Source organism: Hypanus sabinus, chromosome 19, assembly GCF_030144855.1.
Source record: "Hypanus sabinus isolate sHypSab1 chromosome 19, sHypSab1.hap1, whole genome shotgun sequence".
Taxonomy (NCBI): Eukaryota; Metazoa; Chordata; class Chondrichthyes; order Myliobatiformes; family Dasyatidae; genus Hypanus; species Hypanus sabinus.
In genome coordinates this window covers 68,555,489-68,571,272 of record NC_082724.1, presented here as the reverse complement: position 1 = coordinate 68,571,272, position 15,784 = coordinate 68,555,489, and the positions used below count along the sequence as shown (strand labels likewise).

General features: G+C 38.1%; 1 protein-coding gene across 5 annotated transcripts in view; it reads left to right on the top strand.

Moving 5' to 3' along the window:
- mst1rb (macrophage stimulating 1 receptor b) overlaps positions 1–15,784 on the top strand; it is a 318,451-nt gene that overhangs the window by 149,186 nt on the left and 153,481 nt on the right. For all 5 annotated transcript variants that reach the window (XR_009506864.1, XM_059944606.1, XM_059944605.1 and 2 more), the window contains exons 7-8: positions 8,657–8,817; positions 11,451–11,589. Coding sequence is in view for 4 of the 5 variants with exons in the window: in XM_059944606.1 (XP_059800589.1) it covers positions 8,657–8,817; positions 11,451–11,589 (300 nt within the window). In the remaining variant the exon portion in view is untranslated. The remainder of the gene's footprint in view (positions 1–8,656; positions 8,818–11,450; positions 11,590–15,784) is intronic.

The window sequence follows — 15,784 nt, the reverse complement described above, 5'->3', positions numbered from 1 at the left end:
ATCTTCATCTGTCAGTTTGGGAATATTTAAATTGTTAAAAAAATTATCCATCATGGACAGATCGCCATCAAATTCTGATTGATATAAAGATTTATAAAAATCTTGGAAAGTGTTATTAATTTCTTTATGATCAGTAGTCAGATTACTGTCTTGTTTATGAATTTTAATAATTTGTCGCTTAGTCGAAATAGCTTTTAATTGGTTAGCTAACAATTTACCAGTTCGATCACTATGAATATAAAATTGAGCCCTGGTCTTAATTAATTGATTCTCAATTGAAGAAGATAATAATAAGCTATGTTCCATTTGAAGCTCAACTCTCTTCTTATAAAGTTCTTTGGTAGGAGTCACGGAATAAATCTTATCAATTTCTTTAATTTTATCCACTAATAAAGCAATATCTAGATATCTTTGTTTTTTTTTACCAACGGAATATGAGATAATTTGCCCACGGATAAAAGCCTTAAAAGAGTCCCAAAGTATTTCTCTGCCAATCTCTTCGGTATAGTTTGTTGAAAAAAACAAGTCAATTTGCTGTTTTATGAAGGTGATAAATTCTGGATCTTGAAGCAAAGTAGCATTAAGTCTCCAAGATCTAGTATTATTGGAAGAGTCCGAAATCTTGATAGATAACTTCAAAGGTGCATGATCCGAAATGGCAATAGCATCATATTTACAATCAGTAACATCTGTTAATAAACGATGATCAATAAGGAAATAATCAATTCTAGAATAACTGTGATATACATGTGAAAAAAATGAAAATTCTTTATCTTTAGGGTTCAAAAACCGCCATATTTCAGTAATTCCCGAATCAACCATAAAGGAATTAATAAGTAAGGCTGATCTATTCGGAAGAATTTGACTAGGTTTAGATCTATCCATCAAAGGATTCAGACAACAATTGAAATCTCCACCCATTATCAAGATATATTCATTTAGATTAGGAAGGGAAGTAAATAAACATTTAAAAAATTCAGGGCGGTCAAAGTTTGGAGCATAGATATTAACTAGAGCCACTTTTCGATTAAAAAGTGAACCAGTTATCAACAAAAATCTGCCCTGTGGATCAGAAATAATTTCATGATGTGTAAACGAAATTGAGGGGTCTATAAAAATAGACACACCCCTAATTTTGGTGGTACAATTCGAGTGAAATTGTTGACCCTGCCAGAACCTAAAAAAGCATTGATTATCCTCCCTCCTAATATGGGTCTCTTGTGCAAAGATAATATTAGCATTTAATCTATGGAATACCTTAAATATTTTTTTACATTTAATCAGCTGATTTAAACCATTAGTATTCCAAGAGATAAGGTTAATAGACTTATCCATCATGCTAATATTGATTGTGTATATCATAAAAGGGTAAAAAGACACATAACCCATAATTCAGGAAGAAGGAAAAATGATTCAGGAGCAACCGGAGAACATGACACCTCAACAATATTAATAATTTAAAGTCAGCCCATAAACTAAAAGCAAAAAAATAAAAAGCAAAAGTGTGAAAAAAATCCCTCCCCCCTCCCCCAACCCCTCGAAAAAAAGCCAAGCGGCAGGCGCATGAACTAATACTAATATTACCCCCATTTTCAAGATGGCAACTTCATGAAAAGAAAGAAAAGAGAAACTATATAACACCCAGATATAAATACAGGGTTGTAAAAAGAAAAAATATATATCAATAAAAATGAAAAAATAATATAATAAAGCAAAAGATCATTAATAAAAAAGGATAAACATTGAAGTTTAAAATAGTGTAATATGCCTTTAAAAAAGATTCCATATTCAAATATAAGAAAATGACGTTTCAAAAACAGAGACTTATGGGAAGAAGAAACGACATTTTGAAAAAATCATATTACAGAATATAAATGTAAATTCACCAATCTGTTAAAAAATTTTTTTTTTTAAAAAAAGGTCATCAAAATAGGATTAAAAAAGGATGCAATAATCACTACAATATATAAAAAAAGGTCCAAAAATCCGAAGCATTCGTCCCATTTTCAAGTACAAGCAAATAAATGCTTACGGAAAGCAAAGTCTTATGGGAAGAAGAAACGACATCTTAAAAAATAAATCATTGTTACAAAGTATTAACGTGTATATCCAATTCAGAGGAAAAAAATTAAGAAAAAAAACATTATAGTAAAATTAAAAGAGCATCTATAAATCATGATAATAAAAAAAACCAGGTCTACAGACCAAAGTAAAAAGCTATACCGCAGCTTCATAAGTTACAGCCCAAAATGAAATGGCATCTTCTCTCCAAAAATTCTTCAACATAACACATAGTTCAACTTGTACTAGAAGACCGATATTCTTCGACGAATTTCTTCGCTTCTTCCGGAGTATTAAAGAAGCGCTGATTGTCGGCACTCAACATAATTCTGAGATTTGCTGGGTATCTTAAAGCTTGTTTAAATCCAATCGAATGAATCTCTGCCATCACTGGTTTAAAAGTGATTCTCGCCTTCATCACTTCAAATGAATAATCTTCAACAATACGAAACTTGTTGTTTCTGTGAGAAATCATACCTTTCTGATGAGCTAATCGGATTAAAAGCTCTTTCTCCCGAGGATAATGGAGGTGAACAATCACAACTCGTGGCTTGTCTCTTGAGATCGAAAATCTCGAAACTCTGTGGGCACGATCAATAGTAGGTTTAGCCCGCAAAGCGTCCTCGCCAAAAATTTCCCACAATAAGTTAGAGAAATATTCAGTTAAGTCACTAGACTCAACATTTTCGGGAAATTCGATAATTCGCAAGTTCTGTCTGCGAGGTCGGTTTTCAAGATCGGTGATTTTAAACTTATTCTGCTTCACTATTTTAGCAGTCGACGGTACCTTCTTCTCCAATGTTTCAATTGTACGTATTTTTTCACAAATTAACTTGTCAAGAGCCGCAAACTTTTCTTCATGCCGTTCAATATCTGCTGCCTGCGATTGAAGCTAGGTATCAAATGATCTAACGACTTCTTCAAGCTCAGACATTTTCGCAGTAAGTTTATTTTCCAGACTTGCAAGTTTAGTATCCAGAAGACTAGAAATTGCCTCAAGAGATAGAGGGTCTTTAGACGATTTCTTAGATACAGACATTTTAAGTTTGAAAAGATTAAATCAAGTATTATTTTAGAAAAGAAGTAAATCGTAAATATCAACCCATGTAATTAAGTACGAAAAGATTTGATTAAAGGGTGATTATAGTTTAAAAATGAAGAGCGCCTAAAAGGCAGATGTCTACGTCGCCATCTTGAAACTCCGCCCCCCCCATTCTTCCTTGTTTCCTGCAAAAAATGCCTCTGAAGGCCAGTTCACCACCAGATTATTAATTACTCTTTAGAATTCAATGATACTAGATTTAAGATGGCCTTTTTCTTATTAGCTTCTCAAGATAATGGTCTCAAGGACCACGTATACCCCATGAATATGCCCTTGCTTTGTCAGGTTTCTCTCATATGGACACAGTCTCATGTCCTTCTTGAAGAAGTTTTACTGTCCCTTAGAGTGACGTACTTTGCCAATAATACACCCACCACTACCCCTACCCCTTCAATTTACCCCTACCCTATCATTGATTTATTTCTACTTCCAGCAGAAGTGGTAGAGGCAGGTTCGATATTGTCACTTAAAAGAAAAAATTCGATAGGTATATGGACAGAAAAGGAATGGAGGGTTACGGGCTGAGTGCAGGCCAGTGGGACTAGGTGAGGGTAAGCGTTTGGCACGGACTAGAAGGGCTGACATGGCCTGTTTCCATGCTGTAATTGTTAAATGGTTATTTTTGTTTCTTTCTCTCTACACACATTCCTTGACGGTCCTTTAAACCTCCAGCACCACTTCTATAGCCAGAGGGGACTGATCTACTGTGCTCAAAGTCTTGCTTCTATTAACACCTTGGGGTATATTTCATTTGGCCTAGCTACTTAAACAGTTCTAGATACTTTTCCTAAACAATACTTCTTATATAGAGTGGATTCAGGTTAATTGACCCATCAGTTAATTGGGACAGCCATTTATTTGGGATAAATCTTAAAGCACAAAATCTAAACAAGAAAATTTCCAGGATTCCCTTTGTTTATTTGGTACACTATGACACTTAATTGGAGCAGGAGACTATTGCTGAACAGTTCTACTAAAGTGCAGTCATGCGCAGATGTGTGGGTATTAAACGCTACACCCTGCATTGAGAGAGCAGTTTCTAAATAGCACCAGTCATTGATCATCAGTGATAAGCAAAATTCTGAACTATTCTGCTCACTGTGGTTTCAAGCATTTAGATTTGGAGATGCCAGAAATGGTGAAAATGAAATAAATTTACTACTTCAAATTGGGAACTACGAAGAATTTGAAGGTATCAACAATCCACTTGAATGTTGCAATGAATATGAAGATTTAGAGGATGCAGTCATTGATAGCATTGTAAGTAGGTAGTCAATTATCTATGCTAGGTGTCTGCGCTAACTTTGTTCATTGTGTACCCTGGATGAATTCCTCTGTCGATAACAATTATGAATACCCGGTTTTATGGTCCTGTAGTAGTATTGGGAGTGTTCTCACCCTCTGCAGGCCACCTTGACTGAACAGCACCTTTAGTAATAGGCTAAGACAACAGTGCTGCTCCAAAGAGCACTATGTCAGATTATTCTTACCCTTGGCCATCAGGCTCTATGAGTCAACCCATAGCTAGGGAAGTGATGACTCCCCCTCCTGTTAGACTGCTTGAGATAATTTATTTTTTATTCTTTCTACTTTCCTTCTAATATTTATATATCTATGCACTTGTAATGCTACTGTGACACTGTAATTTCAAATGGGAGCAATGAAGTATCTATCTAATTTTTTCTGTATTTCATTTAAATACAATGTTTCTCAGTTTGTCTTTTTTATACCTTTTTAAAGGTTTTCATGAAAATTTGATTAATTTGGACAGCTGCTTAACTGGGCTGAAATGTACTGGTGCTGATGTGTCCCAGTTCACCAGAATTTAATGTTACTTGTTAACAAATTCAACATCATTGCGAAGAACTGACTCGGAATCTTGCCTACATCTTCTGTCTCCAGTGATAGATTATCTTTCCAGCCCCCAAAAGGCCCTTACTCTGCCATTAATTCTTTGCTTGCTTTTAATTGATTGTTAAATTACAGTAAAATGCTTCAGAGTGGATATATATTCATGGTAAGACTGCTAGGGTGATCTTTGTAAACCAATTTACTGAAATTGTTATGTTTTGTATCTCCAGAAACTGGGGGGAAAAAAACACAGGAACCAGGGAATTTACCTACTTAGTTCTTCTTTCGTATTTTTAGTGAGGCGGTGGCATAATGGCACATGCTGTTCATATATTCCTTACATATAACTAGTGACATATAACTAGTAAGGAATTATGTAAACAAAGAATGCTTAATCAAACAATATATTGTTACGTATCCCGTAACTGGATAACTCACCAGCAAAGATAGAGAGGTCCGTTGGAGTCTGATGGCACTATTTTCAAACATTTTATTCAAAAGGGGAGCACAAAAAGCAGGGTTAATACAAACATTCAAATCTTATATGGCAGTAAAACTCAATCTAAAACGCGGGTATAGCAAGAATCATCATTATGAAATAATCTCGACTGTTGTCTAGGGGATAATATCTTGTCCGTTGGAAATATAAAAGTCACTCAGAAGTCTGCAGACTTTTGCCCTCCGGCTGGGTTTCACGTGTTTTAGAGGGATCGGTGAAAACAAAAAGAGAACTTGCCCGGGTCTTTACGCAGCCACTCCGTTAAATCAGGGAAGCGTTGTTTCCCCCTTTTTCAGTGCGATGTCTTTCTCGGTATCATCAGTCACCCTCTCCCTAGGCCAAAGGAGTTAGGAGCGCATGTGGGGTTGCGCGGCTTCCAGCTCTCTCGGGAGCATTGAGCGATCGAGTTCTTCGGGAGCGTCTCTCTCTCTGGGGTACCGCCTCCTGCCGCCCCCCTTTTATCTTTACCTGCCGAGTTGTGGCTGTCCATCAAAGTAGGGTGATGCAACCTCCACCCCCACATTGCTCGAGGGGTATTCATGCCCATGATAGTTGTCACGTAGCCGGGACATGCATGTGACACAGGTGCCCCTACGAACAATGGTCAAAACTGTTGCATTGTCTCTCGCTTCCGAGTCCCGAATTAATAGCGATCTTGCGATTCTCCGGAAGGAGGGGGCTGCCCCCGCTCCTTCGGCCCCTCAGAGCTGTGGTACCTTCATAACAGTATTTACAATAATACTCAAATATTTTTGAAATGTTGAATATACTGCAGAAATATTTGCACCTTCCGAAACTTATGTTGTTGCCTGCATACACAGTAGTGTAGTTATAGCAATTGGACGCAGGTGCAATTCCATCAATGTCTGTAAGGAGCTTATACATGCATACTTTCTGTGACTGCATGGGTTTTGTTAATTGGTTATTTGTGAGTAATTGGGCATCTGGGGCTCATTGGTTCAGACGAGCCTGTTACTGTGCTGTATCTCTAAATTAAAACAATTAAAATGAATCCAGAGTAAGAAACACAAAATGCTGGTGGAACTCAGCATGTCAGGCCACATCTATGGGAATGAATGAACAGTCAACGTTTCATGCCGAGACCCTTCGTCAGGACCTTTATCAGAAGTTGTTGCTCTAATTTAATATCATATTTCTTCAGCATAAAAACATTGTAAATAGAACCAAGAGAAGGCCACTTGGCCTGTCAAGCTTGCTCTGCCATTCAATACAATCATGGCTGATCTGACTAATGACTCATCTCCACCTACCTGCCTTTTCCCCATAACCCTTAATTCCCCTACTATGCAAAAACCTATCCAACCTTGCCTTAAATATATCTACTGAGGTGGTCTCCACTGCTTCATCGGTCAGAAAATTCTGCAGATTCACCACTCTCTGAGAGAAGCAGTTCCTCCTCATCCCCATCCTAAATTTATTCCCCCGAGTCTTGAGGCTATTTCCCCTAGTTCTAATCTCACCTATCAGTGGAAACAACTTTCCTATCTCTATCTTTCATAATTTTATATACGATCTCCTTTCATTCTTAATTCTAGTGAGCACAGTTGCAGGTGACTCAGTGTCTTCTTATAATCTAACCCCCTCATCTCTGGAATCAACCTGTTGAACCTCCTCTGCTCCGCCTCCAACGACAGTACATCCTCGCTCAAGTAAGGAGCCCAGAAATGCACACAGTACTCCAAGTGTGGCCTCACCAGTACCCTGTACAATTGTAGCATAACCTCCCTGCTCTTAAGTTCAATCCCTCTAGTAATGAAGGCCAACATTCCATTTGCCTCCTTGATAGCCTGCTGCACCTGCAAACCAGTCTTTTGTGATTCATGCACAAACACTCCCAAGTCCTTCTGCACAGCAGCATGCTGCAGTCTTTCACCATTTAAATAATAATCTGATCTGACATATTCCTTCCAAAGTGGATGACCTCACATTTTATACTCCAGCTGCTAGACTCTTGCCTATTCACTCTGTGGACTCTCTGTATCCTCTGCACAGTTTGCTTTTCCACTCAATAGAGTGTCATCAACCAATTTCAATACACCACACTTGGTCCCCTCTTCCAGATCATTAATATATATTGTGGGCCCAGCTCCGACCCTTGCAGCATATCACTCGCCACTGATCGCCAACCAGTTATCCCAGCTCTGCTTTTTATTGGTTAACCAATCCTCTATCCATGCTAATACATCACCCCCAACTCAATGCCATATAATTATATTCCATATAATTTAGGTCATCGCTGTATATCTTTTCTCAGTATTTACCTGACTAAATGATAAGCAGGACCAGAAATCCAACCAGATTGGCTATGTAAATAGGGTGGCTGTTCCATCCATTCCTGGTGAATGACACCTACCCAACACTCTAAATCTTACTACTATCTACAAGGCATAACCTGTGAGAGTAGCTAAGTGTGGATCTAATCTGCTGTATCCATAAAATTCATCATAGCAATGCATCAAATCTCCTCATCAATGCCTTCCAAACCTCAGCCTCGAAGGACCAGGGATCTGGCACATAGGGACCAATACCTGCAAGTCCATCAGTGAATTACATACTATTTAAATATTGTTTCTCCTTGAATTGTGTGACCTGAATTCTGGAACAGCACTTGTTAAAAAAAAGTCCCCTTCAAGAGCATTGTTGGATATTTCACCACAGCAGTTTGAGAATGAAGCTCATCACCACTAACTCAGGGGAAGTTATGGATGGGGATTAGGCTGGTCTTGCTATAATGCCAGGTTCTGAAAGTGAATAAAAATGATACACCAAGTGTATGAACATTCTGCATCACACTCCTACAGGAAACTGAGGCAACACAGCTCATCAGCTGCAATGGTTTAAGAAACCCACTCACTCTCAATTTGACAATTTCATATGCTGAGAAACAAAAAAAAATCAGATTCAGGGTCAGGTTTATTATGACTCTTATATCTTGTTTTCTGGCAGCAGTCCTATGCAAAAACATAAAGTTACTATATGTTACTAAATTAAAAAATTTGCAAATGAAAGGGACAATATTCATGGTTCTGATTTTGAAAAAGGAGTAAATATCAAACTTAGATTTTCTCCCCAAGGCAAGTTTTATGATACATTACAACATCTCCTTCTTCTGTGAATTTCAGTTTCTTCCCAAAAGTGCTCCTGTCAATGGAGAGACGGAGCTCACTCTGTGTGGCTGGGACTTCAAATCTCCAAATGGCCCTGATATCACTGCAGCCTCCCACGTGGTGCGAGTCGGAAGCCGTCCTTGTAGAGTGTTGCCTGAAATCAGCAATGCAAAAAGGTATGTTTTCTTAATTGTCTCTTTGTTCAAAATCAATTCCCTTTCTGAGAAGGGTTCTCTTTCCAAAGGGAGCCCCTTGGAATCAATGCAAGTTTGAGCACCAGTGAACAATGAATTTGATGTGGCAAGCTATTATGATCGATATATGATTCAAAGTGTCAGAGAACACTATAAGCACAGAAACAGGCCCTTCAGCCCATCTAGTCTATGCTGATTATTTTGCCTAGTCCCATTGATCTGCACCTGGATCTTAGCCCTCCATATCCTTCCTGTCCATGTGCCTATCCAAGTTTTTCTTATACCGTTGGTCCTCCTTATCTGCAGGTTCTACATGTGAAGATTTAACCAACCGCGGATTGGGAAAACCTGAAAGTTCTCTCTCCAGCACTTGTACAGACTATTTCTTTCTTGTCATTATTCCCTAAACAATACAGTATAACAACGATTTACATAGCATTTACATTGTATTAGGTATTATAAGTAATCTAGAGATGATTTAAAAGTAGAAGCAGTCCCTGGGTTATGAATGAGATCTAATCTTGAGTCCGTCTTTAAGTCGGATTTGAAGTTGGAATAGGCACATCGGGTATTATTTAATATCAGTTAGTCAAACATTTGTCTTAGTATATATTTTACCTTTCTATGCATATAAAACACTTAAGAAACGTATTTATTCCAATAATTAAACCACTGCATTGCTTAGTAATAATTGTAGCTTTCATCAGGGTAGGGCCTTTCACATGCTCCATTAAAATTATTCCGATTGTTGACTGACTGACTGTAGCCTAATGCTTTTCCATTGACTGATGGCGTTTCACCTCTTTCCAATTGCTTTATTATTTCCACTTTATTTTCAATTGTGATCGTGATTATTTTCGTGAACAGAAACACTGCAGATTCAGAGCTGTGCCGGGTCCTAAAGACCAACGTACTGAGACAGGTTAAATAAAGGGCTTGAGCATCCGCATTTTTTGGTATCCACGGTGGGGGGGGGGGGGGGGGGGGGTGGTCTCAGAACCAATCCGCTGCGGATAAGGAGGGCTGACTGTATGTTGAAATTGAATCATATTCCTGACGATCAGTGTGAAGAAAGGGTAAAGAATGCAGCAATGTGGTTGTGTAGGGGTCTCCATAATTTTCATTGTTCCATGTCTATAGTGGACACATTGTGATTTTGCCCCACCTTCAGATCTTGTTGCAGTGACCATTGTCAGAATCAAAAGTTAAGACTACAACACGTAGGATCAGAATTAGACCACCCAGCCCATTGAGTCTGTACCACCATTACATCGAGGCTGATATATTATCTCTCTCAATCCCATTCTCCTGTCTTCTCCCGTGACCTTTAATGTCCTGACTAATCAATAACCTATCAATCTTTGTTTTAAATATACTCAAAGACTTGGCTTCCACAGCCATCTGTGGCAATGAATTCCACAGGTTCACAACTTTCTGGCTAAAGAAAGTCTTCCTTATCTTTGTTCAAGGTCTAGGTAAAAGCAAAGAGGCTGCTAGTGGCTGTGTGGAGAATTCAAAGCACCTTCTCCACTTCATCAAACCAGCCTCTTCATGTAGTCATGGTTGTAACCCTCAGGTTTGGCTGGCGGCTTGCCAGACGTGTGAAAATTGAGGTGCAAAGCCTCTTGTTTGTGTGGATGCTGCGTGATGTGTTACCCTGTTACAGATCAGTACCACGAAATAACAGACAGTACACCATATGCAATTAAACAATTTAGTTCTATAATTCTTAATTTGACTAGAGGGTTAGTAAAGAAAAACAAAAAGAAAAGGGCCCATTTTAATGATACCGTCTAACATGCATGTTGGAGCTCACGGTTTCCTGTCCGGTGGTCTTCCATTGGTTTTCCTGGGTTTTGTTGACTCCCAGCCCCACTCCAAGTCCACTCCTTTCAGGCATCTCCTCTCTTCATCTTCTGACAAACAAAAGACCGAGATCACCTCGCACTCAGGCATACAACAAGAGAAAAGCACTCTCTTCATTGGATGGTGAACATTCCAAATCCCCCGTTATCTCTAGCCATAACCCAAACACTGCTACTACAGAACAACCATTACATTATCAGTAAACCTTTGCCAGGGTGTTACATGGTTAAAAAGGAAACCACTGCAAACTTAAGATCAAAGTTGTTATCAAAGTATATATGTGTCATCACAGATTACCTTCAGATTCATTTTTTTGCAGACAATCACAGGAAAATAAAGATACATTTGAATTTAGGAAAAACTATACAAAGGCAGACAAACAATGTGCAAAAGAAGAAAACTTGTGGAAGTAAAAAAAAAAGATAAAACTAACTAGTACAGTCCTTGAAACTGAGTTCATAGGTTGTGGAATTGGTTCAATGTTGTTGTGAGTGAAGTTATCTACACTAGTGCAGGAGCCTGATAGTTGTAGGGTAATAATCATTCCTGAACCTGGTGGTGAGGGACTTAAGGCTCCTTTACTTCTTTCCTGATGGTAGTAGTGAGAAGAGAGCATGGTTTTGATGGTGGTGGTCCTTGATCATGGGGCTTGTGAAGAGTAAGAGTGCTGGGTTAACTCTGTTGTGCATAAAGATCTGACTGATTTGTTTCTGAGTTGATGGAAAATTGCTGTCTGTGTTTTCTGTTAGGTTGGTGTGTAAACTGGAAGTTACTGGAGTGTATCAACCTGTTGGTTCAACCAAAATCAACATCACGATTCAAGAGACCAAGCGTAGTGGAGAGTTCTCCATTGTTGGATCCACAACTATCGCTGGATTTGAATTTGTGGTGAGATTTCTGCAACATTGTAATCATAAATCATCATGATCATCTTTTCTTTGTTTTCTTAATGCTCTATGTTAGTTACTACAATATCCCTTTTAGGTTTCTGAAAAGCATTATGGAAAACTTGTTCTTCACTCTTCCAAGGGTGTTGCAACTATTTATATCAGTGGTTCCTAAAGTGGATGATATCACCTCCTGGGACAATAAAGATAAAAAGTGGTTGGGGGCGTGGGTGACTCAGTACCAAGGTGTTAGATGAGGGATTACAGGCTTACTTTAAGAAATGAATAACTTATTATAAGTGCTTCAGATCTTCAGTGCCTCATAATTGATTGATCACATAATCACCTTATATCTTGCTAATTCACTGTTCTTTTAGTCTTTGCTCAAAGTATATTATAGAAGTTGAAGTGCATTGTGACACTTCTGTATTTGGCCTATCATAAAAAATGTGGACTGAAGAAATCATGTTTTTCTGTGCCCATCCCACATATTATTACCATTCACTACTATAGTAGTGTTAGCTGGTACGACTCCATGCAGTTCCTATTAATTAGAGTATGGTGTTTAATGAGGTAAAGTTCAGAATCCACCCTTTTGAATGGTCTTGATTGCATGTGAAGACTCCTTGAATATTTGAAGGGAATACATTCTGATAAGCAATCATGAACTTGGCTTATTTTTGGTCTTTTCATGCAACTGTCAGAAATGGAAAACACTTCAAAACATGTTTGCCAGCATTTCACAATGAAACAGTGATGATTTACATGCTTTGTACAACATCTCATTGCCCATACAATTGGTGAGGAACTGATTCTGCCAGCAGTAAGGGAGGTTCTGAGAACAGTTTTGCGTAAATTACCAGACCAAATAATTAAAGTGATTTCCCTCAGCGTCAACTCTGTTCTAAGACAATTAGATGAAATGCCTGAGAATGTGGAAGACACAATGTGCAGCATACTTTGGACAACATAATTTGCTTTGCAATTTGCAGTTGGATGAGTCAACTTTGCTAGGTAATGCATGGTTCATTAAAGATGAAAGCTTAGTTCAAGTCTTGTTCTTTGCAAGGGAGAATCATTCAGTAAGTTTAATGAAATCAACCTTAAATTGCAAAGAAATGATGTGAATCTTGTCAAAATCAAAACAGTTGCCTCTGCATTTCTGTGCAAGTTGATTCTATTTAAGTGTAACATTGGCATCACACCCTTTTCCAGTTTCTGAGCCTGAGTTGGAAGGGGAAGAAAGACTTGTAGATGATGATCTTCAAGTATATGGTGCACACCTGAGTAAGCTACATAAACATATGTCCAAGAGATTTCTGGATCTTCTCTGCGTCCAAATTCTAGATTGGGTAATAATTCCATTCCTGAATATTTGTAATGAGAAATTAATAGGAAGGATGGAGGAAGAACTGATCTTGCTTCAAAATGACTTTGAGCTGATGCCAAGCTACAAAAAATTATATCACGACTTTTGGTTGCAGAAAAAAAATCTCTGAACCCTATCCTGCACTATGAAAAGCAGTCAAAATATTCTTTATTACCTTCCCAATGTTATATTTAGTGGAACACAGTTTCAGTTCCGTCACCCAGCTTCTTTCAAAACAATGAAACAAACTGCAAGCTACTGAATATTGGAGTCTGACTCCTGAGTGACATTCAGTCTCATATTGAGAAGCTGTATCACTGCACCAAGCCCATCCATCTCATTGAAAGGAGAAAAAGCAATGAAGTAGTGAATAGTTGGACTACCAATGTGCACTCTAAAATTGTTGATGAGAATCGTTTTTAGAAATAAAGAATTTTATTTGTAGCTTTAATTTTTACAATTATTTGTCATGGTTTTGAATTTACAGTTCCTATTTTCTTTCAATTTGCATTGTAAATTGAAATTATAGTTTTTATGTAATGGCTGGAAAGGGAGAGGCTGGCCACTGGGGATGTGCTCTGAGAGTCAAGGGTGTAGTAACCCAAAAATATTTGGGATGCACTGGTTTATATTGTGAACTACGGACAATAGAAGTTTAAACTTAGTACCTCCTATACCCAGTGTCCACTGAGTACAGTGCCTTGAAAAAGTACTCAGCCTCCACAACCATTTACACATTTTACTCTCATTTTCTAAATTTCTAAGCTGATCTACAAAACATTATGCATCTTGTCATATCAAAAGAAAAAATTCAAAACTTGTCAATAATTTACTAAAAATTAAAAACCAAAATTCTGAGGCTGAAAAAGTATCAATCCCCGTTGTGATCAATACATTAACTTTTCTCAGGTGAACATACAGGTGAACCTTATCAACTCACCTAATTTGTAAATGTAGAAAATTTGGAGGATCACCTCCTCTCTCCGTAAGATCTAATGGTATGAAAGATTTTCAACAGACCAGACCAAAATGAAGACCTGAGCATTCAAGACATTCAGGAAAATGATAATAGAGGAGCACAAATGAAGAGTACAGGACCATCTCAAAGGCACTAACATACTTAAGACCTTAGTGCAGTCCATCATGAAAAAGTGGAAAAAATGTGAAACCACAGCCCCACTGTTGAAGTCTGGCTGCCACTCTAAACTTTGTTGCCAGAGAAGAATGGCAAAGAGAAGCGACTGTGATGTCAACAGTCAATCTGAGTGAGCTTCAGAAGTCAATGGCTGTAACTGAAGTGAAGTTCATGGCTCCACAATCTCGACAATTGATGTCCTTTTGTGGCCCAGTCAGAGACCTGACCTTAACCTGATCGAACGGCTCTAGCAAAATCTCACGATTGCTTTCATCACTTCTCCCCAACTAATCTGGTATAGCTTGTGCAATTTTGCAAGGAGAAATGGACAAATCTTGCTTCAGTATGTCGTGCAAGGCTGATAGAGACTTATTCAAAAAGTTGAATAAGGTGTTCAACTAAGTACTGAGCAAATGGGGATGAATACCTTTGAACTGCTGACATTTCAGTTTTTGAATTTTTAGTTTTTCAGGATTTTCAATTTTCCCTGTTTTTTGGGCTCTACTGTGAGGGGAAAAGGGAGCATGTGATTCACAATTAAAAATTCTCAGTTAAATTGATCAAAATCCCTTGTTGTAATGCTCATTTATATGAACAGAGTTGGGAGCTGAATACCTTTTACAAGGCACTGTTTATGTTCATTGTCTTCTGCTGCTGTAGCCCCTCCACTTCAACATGATGCTGTTCTGCACACCATTGTTGTAAGGAGTGGTTATCTGAGTTACTGTTGCCTTCTTGTCAACTTGAACCAGTCTGGCTGTTCTCCTCTGGCCTCTTTCACTCACAATAAGGCATTTTCACTCACAGAATTGCCGTCTACTGGATTTTTTTTAGTTTATTGAACTATTGTCTATGAACTCTAGCGACCCCAGGAAATCATTTTCTGAGATGCTCAAATCACCCTTTTTGGCACCAACTATCATTCCATGATCAAAGTCTTTTAGATCACATTTCTTCCCAAATCTGATGTTTGGTCTGAACAACAACTGAACCTCTTGACCATGTCTTTAAGTTTTTATACATTGAGTTGCTGCACTTGATTGGCTGATTATATATTTGCATTAACGAGCAGGTATACAGGTGTACCTAATAAAGTGGCCGCTGAATATATACAGCCTGTGGATTTAATATGTTAAATGTAAAGGGACAGCACAGGGAACAATGGAAGAAAAACTATTGTACCAATGCAAAACAAAAGACACTCATATCTGTCTTATCTTAAATGGATCTAGTCTCACTCAAATGCATTTAAAAATAATGACCATTTAGAGAAGTTCAGCTTTGTGTGTTTCATCTATCTTGATTGTTATCAAAAAGTTCAGCCCTGATTCCTATACTGTGTTTAAGTAAGTGTCCTGGCCACATTTCATTAAAACAATTGGTTCTTGGATCCAACCTGATGAGAAAGAAAGACAGAGACAACAATTATCTTCTTTGAACTGCAAAACTACGCTTATTAAGATAGTACAGATTAAGCATTAAAATACTTCTCAAGGTGTGTGCTGGCCGCTCTCACTACAGCAAACCATCCATTCGGCTGATCTATGGTGTTCTTCATGAAAAAACTAGCCCAAGCACCCCTGACCACTTTACCGTTATACCCTTACAACTGGTATGAAATGCTGCAGTAAGTGGACCAATACATAGCCCCATCTCAAATCATTGGATTAGGACTGATCATCGTGTGTCACT